General features: G+C 31.2%; 1 protein-coding gene across 2 annotated transcripts; it reads left to right on the plus strand.

The window, feature by feature from the left end:
• The first annotated feature begins 324 nt into the window (after nt 1-324).
• On the plus strand, nt 325-20311 carry LOC127730658 (uncharacterized oxidoreductase YrbE-like). Of its 2 annotated transcripts, none has more exons than XM_052239170.1 (7): nt 325-686; nt 5627-5709; nt 9417-9525; nt 11466-11596; nt 12190-12413; nt 14162-14327; nt 20269-20311. In XM_052239170.1, exons 1-7 carry the CDS (start codon nt 436-438, stop codon nt 20292-20294), a joined length of 990 nt encoding a protein of 329 aa, XP_052095130.1. In that variant the 5' UTR covers nt 325-435; the 3' UTR covers nt 20295-20311. The 2 variants fall into 2 exon arrangements, with proteins under 2 accessions (XP_052095130.1, XP_052095129.1); XM_052239169.1 differs by lacking the exon at nt 20269-20311 and adding an exon at nt 15922-16082.
• The last annotated feature ends 1228 nt before the right edge of the window (nt 20312-21539 follow it).

The raw sequence follows: 21539 nt of genomic DNA on the forward strand, positions 1-21539 counted from the left end.
GCTTTATTATTTCTTTTGGAATGATTTGTGAGCTGTTGTTTTTATTTGTCATACTTTTGATTTTGATCATATGGTGCTGTCTGTCTTTTTTGAGACTTTAGATTTTACTTGCATCTTGGTAACGCAGGCACTTGTCTCTGAAAAAAATTTCATATATACTTTAATATAACACGTGTTAAAGAATGCAGGTATTTTTTCAGAGATAAGTGCCTGTGCATGGTCACTATTGACTTGTCGATCAGGACGACACACTCTCAGTGTGCAATGTGTATTATGTTATAAGCCATATGATTAACTGTCTTATCTACCTTCATAGGACACGCATGACAAAAACATCACTTAACTTGGGCACACTTTGTTATACTAATAAAAGTATTAATAAGTATTGAAAAAAAGTTTAAATATTCAAATGGCTATTCAATAATCGTTGTTTTTATGGTGATCTGGTCTCAATTGTCGTGTAGTCTGGAAGTAATGGAACATAAAAATATAGGAGTAATAGGTATTGGTCGCATTGGAGAGGTACATCTATGTCACCTTGTCCAGAGTGGACAGGTAAATGTGATGTATTTAGTGGATATTGAACAGATGCATGGCAAAATCAGAGATTTGGTGAAGCAGTATGGTTTGCAAAATGTAAAAATTATCAATACGGAAGAAGTCACTGACATGCTTAGCGATAAATTGTAAGTTGGAATTATTTTTTAGAATATATACATGCATGTCATTATTATGTTGAATATCATACTCAGACTCAGTTTAACTCTATAGATTTTGATACAATGCCCAGAAGAAATGATTTAAGTATTCATAACATGACTTTTTGCGTTTGGAATGTTGGATGGCTTAATTCAAAAACATATAATAAGCTTCAAGATCACAACTTTTCAATCAAGTAAACAGTTATGATATTATACTTTTATGTGAAACTCACATTGGATACAATACATCTGTCGATATTGAAGGTAATAGGTATTTTCCTGTATGTAGATTTCAGTCATCAAATCAGAGATTTTATAGGGGACTTAATTTGGCATACTTATCAATAACAATATTCGAAAAGGGGTGAAAAATTTAGAAAACGCTTGCAAGTACTATCAATGGATCATATTAGATAAAGATGTTTTTAACTTTGCGAAAGATATTTACCTCTGTTTAGCGTATATTATACCAAGTACCTCTAGTTATTTATATGAAACTGATGATGACGTATTATATTTAATTGAAAGAAATATTATTAATAAAAACCAAATGAAAGGAAACATTATATATATACTCTGTGGTGATTTAAATGCCAAGGTGCAGAACCAGATTTTATAGTAAATGATATATATGATAGCCACACACCATTATGTAATACTTATGAACATGACATTGTACAAGATATCAGAAAAAGTTATGATTAGAAAATTGATACCAGAGGTAAACAACTAACAGAGTTTTGTATTTCAACTAATATGATAATATTTGGTAAATTCACTTGCCATACTAGTGTAGTCGATTATGTAATAGTTTCAGAATGTTCTTAGTTTTGAGGTTTCAGATTTGATACCAACTTTTTCTGACTGTCATTGTAAACTTTCATTCAATATTATGGCAGCTTATATTAAGAATTCGTTGAAATGTAATATACATATGACTGATTTGACAGGAGGATACATTTGGAGTAATTCCTCACCAATAAAATTTAGAGATGCTCTATGTCAACCACTTTGTAAGGCTAAAATATATGATTTTCTAAAACAAGATTTTGATTCTGAAAAAGCGGCCACCCAATTTGCTGATATACTAAAAACAGCTGCTTCAAACGGCTTGTATTCTTAAAAAAAAGTATAAAAATTAAAAAAAGACCAAAAAATGTAAATATTTCGATTCAGATTTAAAGAGGAAAAGAACTGTTTTGATTGATAAATTAAGGAGCATTAAATTCTAAATATCCTTTTAATCTAATGAAAAGAGGATCATATTTTAAATGTTACAGAGAATACACCAAATTGCGAAGATATATAAAAAAAAAGACATTTTAAGCAACAAGTTTTACATCAGCTAGATCAGTTAAGGGATTATGATCCCAAGAAATATTGGAAACTCATAAATTCACTTAAAGAATCTAGAAATGATAATACTCTAGATTCAGCCAAGCCAGGGGAGTGGCATGAATATTTTTCAGAGCATAATAAGTCATCAGAATCCCATAGTAATAGAATACATGAAATAAAGTCTGAGGTAGAAAATTGGAGAAAGTAAAACAGTTTTGTGAATTAGATTTTAGAATCTCAAGTAACGAAATTTCAAATTCTGTGAGCTAACTTAAAAATGGAAAAGTATCAGGTTTAGATGGTTTTCCTGCAGAGATGTCAAAGGCAGGTTCATCAGTATTAGTTCCATTGTTACAAAAACTGTATAATATTGTATTTTCTACAGGTTTTTAAATCTGGAAATCCGTGAAAACCAGAAAATTATAGAGGTATTGCTATTAACTCCTGCATAGGTAAATTATTTAATTGCGTTCTAGATAATAGACTTTATCTTACCTCCTATACATTTCTAGGAATATGATTGGTTAAAAGCAACCGCGTGAAGACCGAGTACATTTCATATTAGGTGCCTACAGTTTATTGGATACCTAGCTACGCCCCTGCTAGTAAATACCACATGTTAAGATATTCGGTAAGATAAATTCGTTACACAGTGTGCTAGTGACCTAATACGTTATATATGGGGTCAGTAAAATCGATATGGGGATTCGAGCTTCGCTTTCACCTCATATGGAATTTACTGACCCCATATATATCGTATTAGGTCACTAGCACACTATGTTACTAATAATACCACTTTCTTGAAGAGAATGATATCATAAGTAAATGTCAAATTGGATTTACAAAAAAATCAAGAACACCCGATCATATGTTTGTTCTTAAGACATTAATTGACAAGTGTATTAGTAACAAAAATGGTAAACTATTAGCATTCGACTCTGTTATTCATACAGGTATACAATATAAACTACTTCAACGCAACATAGCAGGACAGTTTTATGCTATAGTTAAAGATATGTATAATAAAAGTAAGCTATTGGTCAAAATTGGCGACCAATCAACTCCATTGTTTAGATCATTTATTGGAGCGTGGCAAGGGGATGTTTTAAGCCCCAATTTATTCAATTTTTTTATTAATGATCTCCCTGATGTTTTCTCTTCTTGTGCTAACCATGTAAGTGTTAATAACCAAAGGGTTGATTGTTTAATGTATGCTGATGACATTGTTATTCTCTCAAATTCATCAGAGAGATTGCAAGAGAGCTTAACTATGCTTAATAATTACTGTTCTAAATGGTGTTTAAATGTAAATGAGAACAAGACAAAAGTTATGATTTTTAATAAAGCAGGGAGACATTTTAATCTTCCTCTTTACCTAGGTGAGAAAGCTATTGGTTGTACATATAATTATAAATATTTGGGCATCACATTTAAACCCAGTGGAAATTTTTTTCAATGTAAAGATGAACTGTACAAGAAGTCTATAAAAGCATGTTTTGAATTACAACGATGTATGTCATTTCGACTGTGACCCTAGTGTTTCAACTGTACTTTATTTATATGACCATACTGTAAAGCCAATTTTAACCTATGGATGTGAAGTTTGGGGTATATTTTCAGTTAACTCAGCTGCATGTAAGAAAAATGATCAATATATTTTAGAAAAAGTATTTTATCATTATAGTCATTATTATCATCGACTAGATAATTCTGAGAACATGTTATTATATGATGCATATATATGTAGTAAAGAACTTCACAATAAAGTCAATACATGGTTCTCAAGCATAGATTGTATTATTAAAAAGCTGAGTATACACACATGTAACTTAAAAACCAGTATCTACTCTTTCACAAAATTTATCAAAGATAAGCTATATAAAAACTCCATATATGGAAGGAAAATAGAAATAAAATATTACAATCAGATCAAGGCAAACTTAATACTTATTTTTCCTTTAAAACTCTATTTTGTTTTGAAAAATATTTGGATCTAAAATATTTTAGATTAAGGCAATCAATCTGTAAGATTAGAATAAGCGCTCATCCATTAAGGATTGAGACTGATAGATATGATAAAATTTATGTGACTAGAACACTTAGAAAATGTTTATACTGAATAAAGTTGAGGATGAGATACACTTTGTGATTGAATGCCCTCTATATGTTGATAATAGAACCGAGATTTTTACTGAAATTTCATTAACCTGCAATAGTTTTCAATCTTTAGACAATCTTTCGAAGTTTACATGGCTATTAATACAAGAAAATTTAGATGTATATTAATGTTTGGGAAAGTATTTATCTAAAAATCTGGAGATAAGAAGAAGTTCAAAGATTGTAAATGCAAATTAGCCACACGTATACTTATTTTGAGTGGTATATTTTATAGATGTTATTTGTCAATGATTATCTGGTTCTGTCCTGGCCTTATATAATAGTTATGATTGTAAAACTATGTTGTTTTCTTTTATGTTTCTCAATTTATGTCTAATCTTATGTATTTGTATGTAATGTGATAAAAGCTCTTTATAGGGCCCTTTAATTGGAAATTTAATATTTTTATTCTTATTCTCTTGATACGATACGAAAAAGTTAAGTTTTGTAAGCAGATGTAAGCAACAATGAGTTACAAAAGAAGATGGTATGATGGGGCCTATTTTCTTTTGGCCTCTTAAATTCGAAAATCGAAAACGGTATTATAAAATCATTTTAGAATGTTCACAAGACATTAATGAGTCTATCATGCAGACATCGAAAATTCTTTTGTGAATTTTGCATTATACATATTTGTATTAAGGCTCAAAACGGCAGTTATTAGAATAGTAATGCTGGTAGGTAACAATTAGGACTGTCATTTTCATCATAGCTTTTCTGTAGTTGATTACCAATACATTAGTTAATATTTATTGTGTGTATATTTAGCAAGTCCCTTAAGCGTTTACTCGAAATATATAAAACGTCAAACTGGATTCAATCACTTATAGTCAAATAAATATACAATATATGTACATTGTCGGAAAATATAAAATTTATTTGTATGAGCTTTAGAAACAGGACGAAAAGCGAGACTCGCCGAGGCGGACCGCGAAGGGGACCCCAAAATGAACTGGTACGCAAAACAAAATATCCACATTACCGCTTGCTCAACATGGAAGAGGGGTAACAGTACACTTTATTTGTACAAGTACAAATAAAGCAAAATTTATTTGTGTACCTGTTATTTGTACAATAGTTGGCTGATTGCAGGATAAAGCGAGTTAGCTAAGTCGTTAGAACAAGTTAGCTAAGTTGTTATAACGAGTTAGAAAAGCTAAGTCGTTATAACGAGTTATCTAAGTCGTTTTAACGAGTTAGCTAAGTTGTTTAAACGAGTTAGCTAAGTTGTTTAAACGAGTTAGCTAAGTCGTTATAACGAGCTAGCTAAGTTGTAATAACGAGTTAGATAAACTAAGTTGTTATAACAAGTTAGCTAAGTCGTTATAACGACTTAAAAATAAAACTAACCGGCTTCCGTAGATTTTCAATAGTATATATGTATGTAATGTTTATTATAACTTTTGACAATTTTATTTTACCTTTTCTAGATTAGATGCAGTTTTAATCTGCTCTCCTGTGTTCGGAAAACCACACAAGAAAAGCGACTTAGTAAAATTCGCTTTACAGGCAGGTTTGTAAACTTAAGGCCATGTATATTTGTAAATTTTCAAAACCTACCTGCCAGTCACGATAATAACTAACCACAGTTTGTTCATATTTTTTAGTATTACCATCATTGTTGTTAAATAATTATACCAATAAACTTTAATTTTACCAAATAATGATTTAAGACATAAATTTATACACGACTAAAGTTCATTTTAATTTATTTGTGTCTGTCAAATTCATGCCTTTTATCTTGAATAAATATAAGTATCTACTTAAAAATCATAGTTCTTGATAGTCAGAAGATTTTCTGAAATATTTTTTGCGTGTTGCTTTGTTTTCTTTTTACCCCTAGACCATCAAAACTACCAAATAGAAAGCAGAGACAAAACGAAAAAACAACCAAAACTTGTGCTTAATGGTGAATTTCTTTTTGTCATTGCAAAGTATCTTGTAAAATACCCGAAAACATGATGGATGTCTTTTTTTCTGCTTGGCAAAATATTATATATTAATACAGATTGATACATGGCCTTTTCCAGATTGGATCGGGTATCATCCCGAGACCCCGATATCAGTCTGAGACATTAGTCGAGGGATGATACCCGGGCCGATATGGAAAAAAAGTCATGTATTATTCTTTTTGTCATATATGTACGAACGCACCCAAGTTGGTAACCCCATATCAGCCTGACCATGTGACGTCACATAAACCTGGGTGTAAATTTATGGCTAGTTTACTTCCGCTCGTTTCACATATGCAAAAACTATCTATATGACAAGTAATAGCTTTTCTAAAAAGCTAGCCGTCTCATAGCTGATGAAATTTGAAAAATGTTTTTTTGTTCATGCAGAATAGCATTGTATAGTGAATTAAAAAAAAATAAACGGCAAATACAAGTTTTCCTTTTTCTTTTTTGTGGGGAATCGCAGGCACTTGTCTCTGACTTTTTTCCATATATACCTTAATATAACATTAAGGTATTTATATATCACCGAAAAAAGATGGGATACTTACACAATCATCTGCGTTTGTATCTGTTTATTGGTTAGTTTTTTTTCAAAAAAAATTGTTATCCATTTAGTTCTTCCTATATTGGTTGTTTATTTCTTTGTGTTAGAAAAGTATGGCCACTTCCGCCTGTTTCTGTTGCATTCATAATAATTCTCGAAAAAAGTATAGAGTGTGAAACGTAGTAAAATTTAAACATTTTAAAAAAGAAGACAAAAATATTACTCACATCTTTTCAAAATGATCATTAAAACTTATATTGAACAATCTTTTATCTGCCTTTTGTGATTCAAAACTAATTAAAACAATAAGTGTTGAGATCTAGAAAAACTTAACTTAGGCATTGACCTATAGTAAACTTAATGTATTGGTCCTTGGTCACGCTAGTCCCGATAAATCAACTCATCAACTTTTTAAGGCTATAAGAAAAAGAGTAAGTTGGGCAAGGCCAAAATATTACTAGTATATCGAGCTTAAAATTAAAATTTTGATTGATGGCTGTTATAACGATGAAACACTTTAAAAACAATAACTAGATTAGATGTCATTCTTTGACGACACAGTTAGCATCAATTTCCAGCAAACACCAAAAAAACAGGCCGCGAATTCCATTCGTTTTAAGAACCGGAAACAGTGCTAGCGCACACGTCGACAAAAAGATCTTGCAACATTATGCTTATAATACATGATATAATAAATAAAGCATCTGACTAAAATAGTGAGTTTGTCGAATACAGCACGTTATACCGTTCAAGCCTAAATTTCGTTGAAATCCATAAGATTTGGAAAATTGCATCAAAGTCTGTGTTTGATGCCTTTTCGGGTATACATTCTAACGTAACTTTCGAAGCGTTCGACGAAATTCGTTCTATTTCACTTTGTCGCATGATGGACTTGATCCAGATTGAGGGAAAAATAAGGCCTTTTTCGTACTTACCCTTCAAAGCTAAACATGCTGAATTAACATATCATTTTGTGGGAGAGTGTTTATATGTTGACATGTAGATGTCTTTCTGTTTTATCATCATAGTGTTTGTATGTGTATACATGATTTTAAATTCCTCATCCATTTTCAAAAAATCCAATGCCAACAGTATTATCGTCTTTGTTTATCTATTTTCTCTCTTTTTTTTCTTATAGCATATTTAGTATAAATAGTCAATAAATCTCAAAAACAAGTATAAGACGTTTGTTTCTGACTGTTCAGATCCTGCTCCACATGTGGCACCCGTCGTGCTGCTCATGTTAGTACAAATCCGGTAATAAGTCTAATTCGGTAGGTCACATTCGGGGAAAATGGGACCGGATTGTAGTTTTGGAACATATCCGCTATCATCTATGAAACGAATATTCCATAACGGTCAATCAACTCGTGATGGCGTCCGTAAAATTTACGAAGGGAGGATTTCAACTTCACCACTTGGAATTCTTGGTTAAATAGCTTCCTTGTGAGCAGCAACCTTTTATCGAGGAAATCATGATGGGAAATATAAGCCCTGAAATATCGTATCAACTGGGAGATATATACTCCGTATGCAGGCGCTGCTGGAATATTGCTACATAGAAATGGAAAGTTCACAATTGGGAAGCTGAAATCATCTCTTTTGTCGTAAAGTTTTCTAGATGTAAGTTAAGATATGAGGCAGAATTAACTGTATCTGTTGTATCCTTTATCTCAATTTCGATGGGATAGATGCGTTCAACATAGTCACCAAATTTTTAATTATTTAGTGAGAGACCATCATCTTTATAGCGGAAAGTAAAGTTAAAGGATACTGCTAACTTCTTTTCTTTCTTCCTAAGAAGTTCCTGTATGAAGTCAGTCTCATATGAATAAAGGAACAAGTCGGCAAGAAGAGGGACATAGTTGTTTTCCATGGGAATGCCGATTGTTTGTTGAAAAACACGTTGAAATAGGAGTTTAATGTGTCGATTAATTTGGTTGCCTGTCTTAATTATCTATGTATACTTCACATCTACTTTAAATTATATTTAGAAATTAAAATATATTAACATGCACAAATAATCGCTTTTATAGTCTTATAGTCGTTTTTTCTTCTTATTATTATCCCCTCGTCTTATATGTTCTTCACATTCTGCTATCTTGTCACGGTAAGAAATAAGCATCGCCTAGCCCAGCGCAAATTGTTTCCGTATTTATCAATATTAATCGAAATTAATTGATTTGGTTATATTCGTTTTTCAATTCGGATTATCTTACTAAGTATCAATGTGTATAACCGAGGGAAAAAAGCATGCGCGGTGTGTCCCTAAGCTTTCATATACGTTTCAACTATAATATATGACTCTTAACATTCATAACAATGACCCACTGGATAAAATGTGGAATGAACACTTGTGCGTTTTTATACATTACAAAATTGCAGGAGTTTCGTCTATTTATAGAATAATGTTCCTGTGTACCGATATGCATGATTGATCATTTTACTATGAAAGAGTCAGTAATATATCTTCCAATCAGGACTGAGGTAGCAAGAAAGCATTAAGTCCGAAGACTGTCCATCGTTCAACTTATAAGACCTTCTCCATGGCGACGGTAATAAATAAATATATAGCAACATAAATCAATCTTAGAAAACACAATATATGAAACAAATGTATTAATTTTTTTCTTATTGTAATTATGAAAATGCAAAGGTCATATTCAAATATTGAATGAGTGTTTCATTTCATGGTTTAATATTGGTGGAATTTAACAGGAAAACATGTATTCTGTGAGAAACCAATTGACCTTAATCCAAGAGTGGTGGAAGAATGTTACAAGTTGGCAGAAGATCGTGGAAAAACACTTCAATGTGGATTTGATAAGTAATTAAATTACAAACTGTCATGATCTATTTCACTGAACTTGTGGCTTTTAAGTATTCAAAATTTGATTACTGTAAAAATTTCGCGTCTATTCTTACATTCTTATACAATCAAAGTATGAAACACATCTAGCTGTTACTGTCCATCAAAAATCACAGATATCCAGTGTTTAGCATGCCAAGTTTTGTGTAATAGTATTCGCAAGTAAACCAAACATCAATTAATATTGAAATATTTTTATTGAAAGTTTTCAGGTTATAAACTGTGTAATTCTACACTAAAATTAAGGTTCCAAAGACAAAAGTGACATCGAATGTTTTATCTGTTTTGCTTAGGTGCCGTATGTGATCCTGCAAACATTTAATTATCTGGAGAGTTCCTGATGAAGTATGTGACATACGTACTGAAATATATATCTCATTATACGTAGCCGGACAAATAGACAGTCTATTTAAAATAGATTTCGAATGGACCAAACCTTTTATGAATTTTTGTTTGGCAACAGCTACCACTTTAAATTATACTATGCATAAATAGTTCAACTTCAAGTTGTTTGTCCTTAAAAAGTAAATTAACAAAAATACCGAACTCCAAGGAAAATTCAAAACGGAAAGTCCCTTAACAAATGTCAAAATCAAAAGCTCAAACACATCAAACTAAATTATTAGACATTTACAAGTGAAATCTTGTTCTTCGATGTGAAGTATTGTCTAACCAGCTTAGCTGTATATTTTGTAGTGGTACTTTATATTTTTAATTTTATATAAATAAAGGGGCATGTAGTTTATACATGAGACGACAATGCAACCACATAAAAAAAGACACAAAGAGTTCCACACAGTTTTCGTCAATAAACAGGTGGCTATATATACACAATGCCAATATCTGTATCGCCCCGTGTATAAAATGACATGAATCAATTGAACAGAGACATTAAAGGTATGTCAGCAGCACCAAATTTCCCAAAATACAAAAACACAAGATTTTGATTAAAAAAAATCAATCGGTGACGAGGTTTCTGACTTGAAACGGTTTAAGTGAAAAAGTGGCGGGATTAAACAATTTTCGCGATCAGTTGAATACTAGTAACATAAGGCATGAAAAAGAATATACAGTAAATCAGTACTTAACAAAAGCAGTATACTGGATAATAAAATACGCAAGCATAAGCAATTAATGATAAGCATACCATATCAGAGAATGATCGCAAATACCTGAAGCTGGCATACGCAGATACTTTTGGAAAAACGGCCGCGTTTACCGATACAACATATAATTAAAGGAATTTAACATTACATTACAGGAACTGTTATCTTTCCTACTGTAAATATTCAACCTAATTTTTAAATGTGTTATATCAACATTACATATATTTAATTTTTGGTTATGAATCTTATATAAGATGACAACAGGCGCTGAGGACTTTGACCTCTTGACTTCTTTATGTGTTTATGTTTTATGAATTTTTTGGTAAATTTTCTTTAATATTGCCCGTCTATTCTTATCGTCACTGAAATAAAGTAAAATCAAGACATGAATCAGACTTTGCTGTTTCTGTAGTATCCTCTAGTGCCAGTTCACTCAGATAGAAGCGACTAACAAAGACATCAGTCTATGGATTATCCAGTGAGAGAAGATTATCTATATACAGAGAAATTTGAAACTAATGGAAAATGCTAGTTGTTTTCCCATTCTTTTCGAAACGCCTCTGTATGAGGTCTGACTCATGTGAATAAAGGTCAAGTCAGCTAGAGCATATAAAAGTACAGACTTTCTGTTAAAAAAAAGTCTACCAAACGTGACAAAAACTTTATATTTCAAGTATATTCTGCAAAACACTTGTTTCTTTATCATCTTTTAGCTGATTTTGTCAGCATTCGTGGTATCGATAAAAGCTAAACTAAATTAAAATACCTTTCCAACCATTTGTTTTTGTACAGGCGTTTCGATATCAGCATACGTAAAATGTATGACAAGATTAAAGCAGGGGATTTGGGCGAACTTCGCCTGATCAAACTAGTTGCACGTGAGCTTCCAGCATGGATTAATGCAGAATATTTGAAGTCGAGCGGTAAGTTCTTTAAATATTATATATATGTGTACCATTCAGTGTATAACACAAATTTTCCTCTTTTTTTACCCTTTATATCGATTGTTAAAGCGATCTTCATTTTATCAGTTATAGAATTCAAAGTTAATACGTTTCTATTTATCGTGCCTTTTTGATGAGAAATGTTGCCTTACTGTAGATGTTAAATAGAAGAGACATGAATATTTTAATATTCATTATCCTGTGCAAACAAAGTACATGTATATTATTTATCCAACATAATATTTATGCGTAGTTCTCGATTCTGCGACTGGGATACCATTTTATAATACATACATTCTATTTAGATACTAAATTAAAGTTTTATGAGTTATGCAAAAATGTGTTGCAATTGTAAACAGTATTGTGAGAAGTGAGATTATACCATAAATATCTTGGTCTTTGTCTATGTAATCTCCGTCTAAGGCAGATAGAGAGTATAATCCAAGAAATAAGACAAAACTACAACTGAGAAACTTGCATGTCAGAGGTTGTGGTTTGGTGTTTTTATATAGATGAAAAGTTCTGTGACCAAACAGCTAGTATTTTCATTACTGAGTTTTAAACTATTATAGGAGGAATAGTTGTAGACAGTGCTATACACGAACTTGATTTGATATGCTGGTTGTCTGGAGAAAGACCAGAAAGTGCAGTATGCTTTGGACATGCAAAAAGTCAGATGTTTAAAGAATGTAACGATGTTGAGTGTGCCATGATTATGCTTAAATTCTCCAGCGGACTTATTGGATATATTGAAAATGTACGAGGGGTTCCTTATGGCTACGATCAGAGATTTGAAGTAAGAAACATTAAGAATGTTGACATATCAAAAGCTTACTTGGGCAATGACCTTTTTTTTTAAATCTGCAAATTATATTTATACAACAAATGAATTATTGTAAACACTATTTCATTATAGAATTGACTGCTGTTTTATTTTAAATTTATACGAAATGAAAGCAAGTGAATTCACATTTTGCATGTGGCACGGAATACACCTAATAACAATTTTGATACAAAAACAAGCAACTGTTGCTTACATTTATCTGTCACCAGGTTAAATGGAATATAATACACAGGAATACATCAATACTTCGTGCTCAGTTACACGATAAAAATACATTTGCGAATGTAACTTGGTTTCAATGTGAACTGGAAAAAGAAATTATATCTTTTAAATTGAAATGCAAGTATGTATACTGTATGAAAGATAAGGATGTAAGCCTTTGAAATTTAATGAAAAAAATTTGTACTAAAAGAGGTAGACTAATATGAATATTCTTAGTTTGAAAATGATTGGAACCGTATGCCAGTGACTTTTTGTAAAGTAAGTTTTAGTCGCTGAAATACCATTATCATTTTTGCCTCTGTCATAGAGGTGTTTGTTGAGTCCCCAAAGTAACAATCTCCAAAGTGGGTTTGTGGAGAAACAGAAATAACTGAACACTATTTATTAAAATGCAAAATATTTAATGTACCTAATCAAAGACACATAGATGACCTCTGAATTTCAATCAGACTAAAAGTAGATCAAAATAAATATATATTCAAAGCCGTGGAAAAATTTATCAAGAGTTGCAATCGATATACATCCACAATCTTATAATTTTATTCACTCCTCCCGTATAAAGAAATAATGTCCCTTTCGGTAATAACACTGTCATTTTTCAAAACACCCGTATCCCCCGCCCTTTGCTATTTTTATGTATAACTAATAATGAACTTTCTTTAAATTACTGTATTCATTAACTTTATTTTGTTACATTGTGGCATATTCGTTTGCCATTCAGCATGTAAACATAGTTTTGTAATTTTATTTTTGAATTTAGGGAGACAGATTTGTATAAGAGCACTAATCTTGTTTCCTAATCCCTATTATTGAATTATTGAATTACTTGTATATTTCGTATTTATTTACTCCAGTAGCCATACATAACGAATTCTTTAATAAAATATTTTTACACATTTCATGCTTAATGTGACTATGTATATAGTGGACAAGATACTAAAATATGTCATTTAGCTTTCAAATTACCATAGAATTATCTGTTACAGGAACTAAATAAAGTGTTATAAGGAATAACTTCAATTACAAGACCTTTATCTCAAATCTATATATGCAAATCGTTATAAAAGTTAGATTTTATATAAGAATATGAAAAATACAGGTCTTCGATAATTTGAAAATCAGTGCCGATCAACTATTTCTACTGGAGTCATGGAAGTGTGAATGCCGCCATCGTCATGTAATTTGTAAAGAAAATTGCATTGCTATTTCTCTCACATCTAAACTTCTCATTGGATTGGACGAGTTAAAAAAATCAGCTCTGATCATCTTTAGCCGTGGCCATTAATGTTAATTTTCTACCAACATAAAATGTGTACTGAAGTTACGCGGGATCAACATTTCAGTATAGGTCTATAATCTGTTCTCTACGCCATTCTTAAATTTGTAACCAGGAAATATATCGCTTATTCTTTAGAATACTAATACTAAAATACTAAGAATACTTTAATTTCAAGATCCATGATGAACAATGTTTTCAGGTACTAGGAGAAAAGGGGATGCTTTGTATAGAGAATCCATCTACTACACATCTTCAGTTGTGGAACCAAGATGGACGTCTATTAGATACAATAGAACAGCATGGCCTACCTAGATACTATGAGGCTTACAGAATGGAAAAACAGCACTTCATCGATGTTATTAATGGTAAAACTCAATTGAATATTTATATGTTGTGCTGTACAACCTTTACTTTACTAAGTTGTTTGCTTCACAAATGAAATTATTGTAATTGTATACTAACTCAGGATTATAATTTAGTTTTTTCTATATAAAATGTATTGTTACATTTCATATACATAAAATGGCAATCAAAGTCTCCAACCAGGTAACTAGGAAATGGTAAATTTAAGGTATTTTAGGAACGATTGTTAAAAAAAATGATAAGAATACCTCTTTTTTTTTTTTTTTTTTTTTAACTTCTAAAATCAAGTTTATTGCACTATATACTGTAATAAAAATACCATGTCTACAGCATTTGACAGGGTATCCCTGTAATGTTAATCTTGCTGAACAAATAATAATACCTCTCTTTCTGCATAAAAAAAACCGATAAGTTTACACACTTTCAACAAATTGTGATAAGAATACCTCTCTTTCTGCATAAAAAGGCGGTATGAATATGCATTTTCAACAAAATGTGATAACAATAACAAACAAACTATAAACATCAGTCGAAATTGGCTTAGCTTATCAGATTGATACACAGCACAAAAAAAAAATGACGAAAACATTTAATTTATAACATACTGACCACGGGACACAACAGAAATGCTCAAAATCCATATAAAGGAACATATTGGGTGATTAATTTATCGGTGGTTATATCAGAATTTCAAAACTTGATTACTAATTAATAATTCATGTTTACTGACATATCAGTTTTGCATCAACATCAGTCTCAATAGTTAACTAAATTTGTAGTTTTTTAAAGTCTTATTTAATTTTAAAATCTTCGAAAATATAACTTTATATGTTGACAATGAATTGTCCTTTTAGAAATGATAGCAGATAGTTTTATGCTGTCAAAGGGATTACATATTTTACAAAGACGAAACCAAAGAGTAAAGTTAGTCGTTTTCCTCGTTTGTTGTTTATACAGATGCTTTCATCCACCAAGTGGTCGGCTTCAGCACTGACATGATCACCGTTTGTTTTTTTTAAGGACAGATGGTTTAAACCGTCAAATAGTCGGCTCAGCACTGACACGATCTCAATTAATCGCTAGGACAGATGGCTTCATCTGTCAAGTGGTCGGCATTAGCACTGACGATCTTCATTTTTTGCTAGAACAGATCTTAGGTTTCACCAATCTCCGTTTGCTGTTTCTACAGTAGTAATGACACGATTTCCGTTTGTTGTTGGGACAAATGGTTTCACCCATCAACCGCTTGGTTTCAGCACAGACAAGATCAGCTTTGGTTAAGATCAAAGGTTTCAGGCTTCTCATGAAAAAAACTATACCTCTTTTCTACTCCCAGTGTTTTGAAAAGTTGGTTTTCCAAAGACAATGCAGACTTTTAATGAATGTTCATTTAAAAAAGGTAATTCTTAAATCATATATTGCCATAATTATGATGGCTCAACTAACTATGGGAAATCGTGTATTAAAGTTCGACAAAACAAAATAAAAATTTTGCCTCAGATGTTTATCAAATGCAAAAATCATCGAAGACGAAAATAATCATTATGTATGCTATACTTTTAAAGTTACAATAAAATGGCTGTGTGTACATTTCAGGTAAATTATCCTGTGAAATTTTACCTGACGAAGTAATTTTCAACTCCAAGCTTACTCAATACTGTACCAAGTCACTGAGGACAGGAACGATCGTAAACATTCCTTAAATATTTAAGTAATAACTGTTTTCCATTATGTGAACATAAAACTTATGAAACATCCGTACTTGCTACTGTCTTTTTGCAATGATAATGTCCCTTTCAGATAAACTAACCTTAAGGGTCAACCAGTCATGTGCACTTTTCTCATCAGTATGTATGCGTCGTCCATTGTTCGTCATTAAAAAGTCTTCTCTTACGAATCACACGACACAAACTTACCCTGAATAGATATTAGTATGATTTTTGTTCCCGTTAGCGAACTATTCCTGATTGTCGTGACTGTGGGAATAATGGAATTTTGTTCAATACGTTCCGTATTCAATTTAATTTACGGAGAGGCACTTGCGTGATTTTTTTGTATAGTTGCCACCTTCAAAACACATGACTTGATATCCCCCCCCCCCCCAAAAAAAAAAAAGAAATAAAATTGCAGGAACATGTAGTTATCGCTTTGTCCGTCCGTCCGTCTGTCTTTCTCAACAGTCTGTCTGTCCTTCCGTCCGTCAATCTGTGTGTCCGAAAGAAATGTGGGTTTCTGGATTGTAATTTGAATTCCCCTTGAATAGTTGGAATGAGACTAATACAGACAAGAATGCACACGCTGAAATTTCGCCGGTCAGACAAATCTTGTAAGACAGACATGTACACCTTATATTTATTCAATACACCAAATACAGTTGACCTATTGCTTATGGTAATTGAAAAAAAAGACCAAAACACAAGAACTTAACATTGACAAATGAACCATGAAAATGAGGTCAAGGTCAGGTGAAACCTGCCAGACAGACATGTTCCCCTTACAATCATTCATACACCACATATAGATGACCTTTTGCTTATAGTACTTGAAAAACAGACCAAAACACAAAAAGTTAACATTGACCTATGAAACATGAAAATGAGGTCAAAGTCAGACAAAACCTGCAAGTCTGACATGTACCCCTTACAATCATTCCATACACCACATAAAGTCGACCTACTGTTTAGATTATCCGAGAAACGGACATAATTTACGTAACTTTAACCTTGATCACTGATCCATGAAATGAGGTCGGGGTCAAGTGAACCCTGTCTGACAGACATAAAGACAATGCAAGGAACCAATATACTAAATATAGTTATCTTATTACTCATAATAAATGAGAAATCCACACGATGTGAACCATGAAAATAAGGTCACGGACAATGTACATATGGAAGACTGAAACTTCGTAACAGTAGGTATCTGCATACAAGGTATGAAGCATCCAGGTGTTCGACCTTCTGAAATATAAAGCTTTATACAAATAGTTTACCGGATAGTAATCCCTAAGTCTGGCAGGCGAGACAATAAAATTACAACTCCAATTAAAGATATAACTTCTTTAACTGTTAATGATTTTTAGGATTTAATTGCTTGTATATTTTGAGGGTCAGGTTTTATTGCATCTCAATAATAACAATTTCCACAGAAGTCATTTCTTTTTTTTAAAAAGATACATTTTTTCCAATTTTATTTGATGTGACGTTTCCTAACATGTAAAAACTTTTTTGAATATGATTTATATGGTCTTCAGGTGTTTTCAGAATATCTTTAAATATCGTCTAAATAAACGACCAAATATTCAGAATATATCAAAATATTGATCATTTCAGATAAAATATTTGGGGCAATACAAACACCGAAAAGCAAGAACTAAAATTCGAATTAACCGCCGTGGCTCGCAAATGCCATCTTCTCTTCTTTCTCGTACAGTGAAATTTGCCAAAACCCGTCTTTAAGTCTTCATAACTATAATAACGAGCTTTTCCTAAATTTGTTTATATATCATCTATACATGGTAAAGGATATCAGTTTTGTTAAGTTTTTTTATTCAATTTTCTAAAGTCAACATAAAAACTTTTGGAACCAATTACAACTGGAAACTCCATGGTGATTGTGATTTCATTATGATGTTGGCAAATAACATTTCATCAACTGTTTTGTCAAATACTTCTCGTTTATGCATTGGTGTCCTATAAGGTTTTAGTTTAATAGGATGATGATTCCCACAATTGATTTTCACTTTTAATATCTCTGTATGGTTAAATTCAGAATCATTAAGAGCAAATACATCTAAATTATGTTTAATTCAGTCCATAATATTATATTTGGGTTCAGATGGCACACTGGAAAGATTTAAGTCCTTTAAAGCCTCTTTTTCAGATTCATTTTCCAATTGTTTTGGTTCTCTTGTAAATTAACTGAGTTTAACTTTCCTACAAAGCATCCTTTTTTAAGAGAAATTGCCTTAGCTATATTATTGATAATTTTAAAAGACTGGATATCTTTTTTAAAGTTCATTTTGACTATCGAATTCAAAATAACCTGACCTGTTGGACATATAATACAAAAGATAAAATTGTGAAAATTGCAGTCTATAAATGGCTGCTGTGACCTTGCCCTTTAATCTATTGACCCCAAAGTCAATCGGGTTCTTTCTCACCTAATGGGGAATAATCAAATCAAGTTTGATGAAGATATTGCTTATAGCTCAAACGATTTTGTTAGGAAATTGAAGGGTTTGTCGCAGCTCATTCTTTAATACAGTATACGAGTACTATTGTTTTGTTATTACTTGCTTTTGTTATCTATCATACAGTTTTTTTTATAGTTAACTCTGCTAATTAAAGTTTTTGAACTTGCTTTCAATAATTTAAGAATCCTTTAATAAGGTATATAACTATTATTATTTTGTTTCTGGATGCTTTTGTTATCTATCATACCCTTATTTTAGAGTAAAGTGATTTTCCTGTTCCCCAACTTTTATTGTATTCTCTTTTATATACATTTTGTGTGTCCCCATGTTGGCATTGAAAGGCAGAGGGTTGAGATATCAAGAAAATTAGTTAACTCCGCCGCATAGTCAAATACCTGTCCAAAGTCAGGAAACCTTGTTAGCAATTCTTTTATGTAATATCTTAATGTTTTTGTTTTTGCAGACTTGGTGTTGATGGCAAATTTTTAATACTTTCTAATATATTCACATCTATTTTAGAATAGAGACATTTTAGTGTGTAGTATATTGAATTGACAACTGTCTATTGTTGAAGACTGTATGTTGACTTCTAAATACCTTTTGGCTATTTGTGTTGATAAGTTGATGTTTCATTTTCCATATACCCAAAATCTATTAAATTATAAACTGTTACCCCATTCTTTACTTTTGTTTTGTTGCTGCATATATTTTACTCGTTTTTCTGTCTGTGAATGGGTATATGCCTCTAACACAAACTATGAAACTGAAGATGTGGGTAATGGGGTCTTCAGAAAAGGTTGTAAATGATAACACAATAAAGGTATTATAAGAAATATAACATTTATTCAGATAACAATGAAATATCAACATCAATTAAAAATAAAAGGGTTCATTCACAGAGTAAAACATTAACTGTCTTTTAACCCAACTTGAAACTTTTTTTTAAATACGTATTCCCACTTCATATATGAATATTTTCAAAGTTTAAAATTCCATGCACTTCACCACTTCAAATGGAATGTTGCATTTAATTTTGGTTCATTTTTTAACATTATTAAAGTAAGATGTTTAAAAAAGTTTTAACATTAAAGCAAGATGTTAAAGTCAAAAAAAAAAAAAAAAAACTCTTTTCAAACCATTTCCATTCTAAAAAAGAGAAATAGTCCATTTCTTTAAAGCTTATTAACTAAGAATACAAAAATGTATGGTAACGAAGTCAAGGTCAGTTAATATTGCAAAACAGTAGAACATTACAAATCCATAAAGACTTTGTATAATTGACTAGATTTTGTCTTAGACCTTGAACGATAATAACAAAAATGATTGTAATTGTCTACATGATTTAGTCATATTAAAAAATATCTTTAGACATAAAGCACTTGACTAGAATTAATTTAAGACTAGATCTATGACTGTACAACATATTGGAATTTTAATTGAGCTCTATTTTTATGATTTTATGATTCTGGTCTCTCATATGATTTTATTGAGCTATAGTGGTTATGTGGATGATGATTCAGAACTTTATTTTTAATGAAAAATTGAAAGACATCCCTTTAATTTTTTCTATAATTTTTTCCCCTTGCGCACTGAAAACAAGCAAACAGACCTATCTTTAATTTCCCAAAGTAATAATGTACAGTTATTTCTCTATTGACAAAAGAACTAATTAAAGAAAATATTGTTTTTTTCTGAATTTCTACAGTAAACATCATTCAGTTTGATTTTATAATTCACTCAGTCTGCAGTTTCAGAGGAAGATATTGCTGATTAGATACCATAAAAGATGACAGACAATAAAAGATATCAATAGCTCAAAATGTCCAAATTAACCAGGAGAGCTGAGAACAAATGTATGAATTTCAAATTAATGTAAATGACAAAGGAAAAATATTTAACATCAATTGAAATTGAGGAGTAAAGAAGAGGGACTCTAATGAAAATTGTGTGAGACCTGACTGTAACCATGGTTAATCATGTTACTGGATTTCATATTTATACATTTCACTGTCTTAATGATGAAGAAGTATGAAATAATCAGTAATTTTCAAACTTTTAATAAACATCCTGTCAAAATGAGGCTTTTAACTATGATATTCCATGGTAGGAGTGTTCATTGCACTGGGCACATTGAAGAATCCTTTCAATAAATAGAATTGTAAAGGTCACATGTTACAATGCAAACTTCCTAACCCTACCATGCATGTCCTCATTTTCTTCTTCTTGTCTAAACCATAATTAATGTCTTTCCCCCATTCTAACCACTTTTCTAATTTGCCTAACTGATTTATTGTAACATAAGTTCTAGTTCTAAATATTAAGATCATAGTTGCCACATTATTGGACATTAGGAACAATCTATCAATCTATGTGTAAACAAGATTTACAGCTTGATTCTACTACATGACTATGACAATCTGTAAATTGTTCTTACTCAATCCAATTTTACTGTATGTATTACAAATGAATAAAACACAAAGATGTGTCCAACAAAAATCTTGTCATAAATTAAACAATCAATAAATTATCTGAGCAATCACATTGATAACAATTTAAGGATGTTATGTAATTAATAATGATACTGATACAATATAATACACAAACATGACAGTAATCAAGAAAATTAACAATACTATCGCATATATTAAAACTTAAATTACATTTTTGTGATTGAAACAAAACAATATCATATTGTACTGTGTATTACAAATATTGATATAAATGAAATGAGATCAAGATAGAAAGGGAATGATATCAATGCATTGTTCTTACAATTCATACTGATAAAATAAAGCAAAATATATCACTGACCAATAAATAGTACTGTAATGAAAGCAATCACAACCAATGTTTAATACTGCACCAATAGCTATGACCGACTAATGTATAATACCAAAACGAGAGCTAACAATGACCAAATGTACCATACCAAAAGTTATCAAATTAACCTTCGTGAAGAAGGCTCAATGCAGAATATTTGAAAGCCAAGAATGTATAAGTTGAAGAGCCATATGACCAA

This window comes from Mytilus californianus, unplaced genomic scaffold, assembly GCF_021869535.1.
Source record: "Mytilus californianus isolate M0D057914Y unplaced genomic scaffold, xbMytCali1.0.p SCAF_2, whole genome shotgun sequence".
NCBI lineage: Eukaryota > Metazoa > Mollusca > Bivalvia > Mytilida > Mytilidae > Mytilus > Mytilus californianus.

Excerpts from the sequence above, each read along its gene's own strand:
- LOC127730658 (XM_052239169.1), top strand. The coding sequence starts at position 436 with ATGGTGATCTGGTCTCAATTGTCGTGTAGTCTGGAAGTAATGGAACAT. Across the intron at positions 687-5,626 it reads GACATGCTTAGCGATAAATT|ATTAGATGCAGTTTTAATCT; the intron begins GTAAGTTGGAAT and ends TACCTTTTCTAG. Across the intron at positions 9,526-11,465 it reads CTTCAATGTGGATTTGATAA|GCGTTTCGATATCAGCATAC; the intron begins GTAATTAAATTA and ends GTTTTTGTACAG.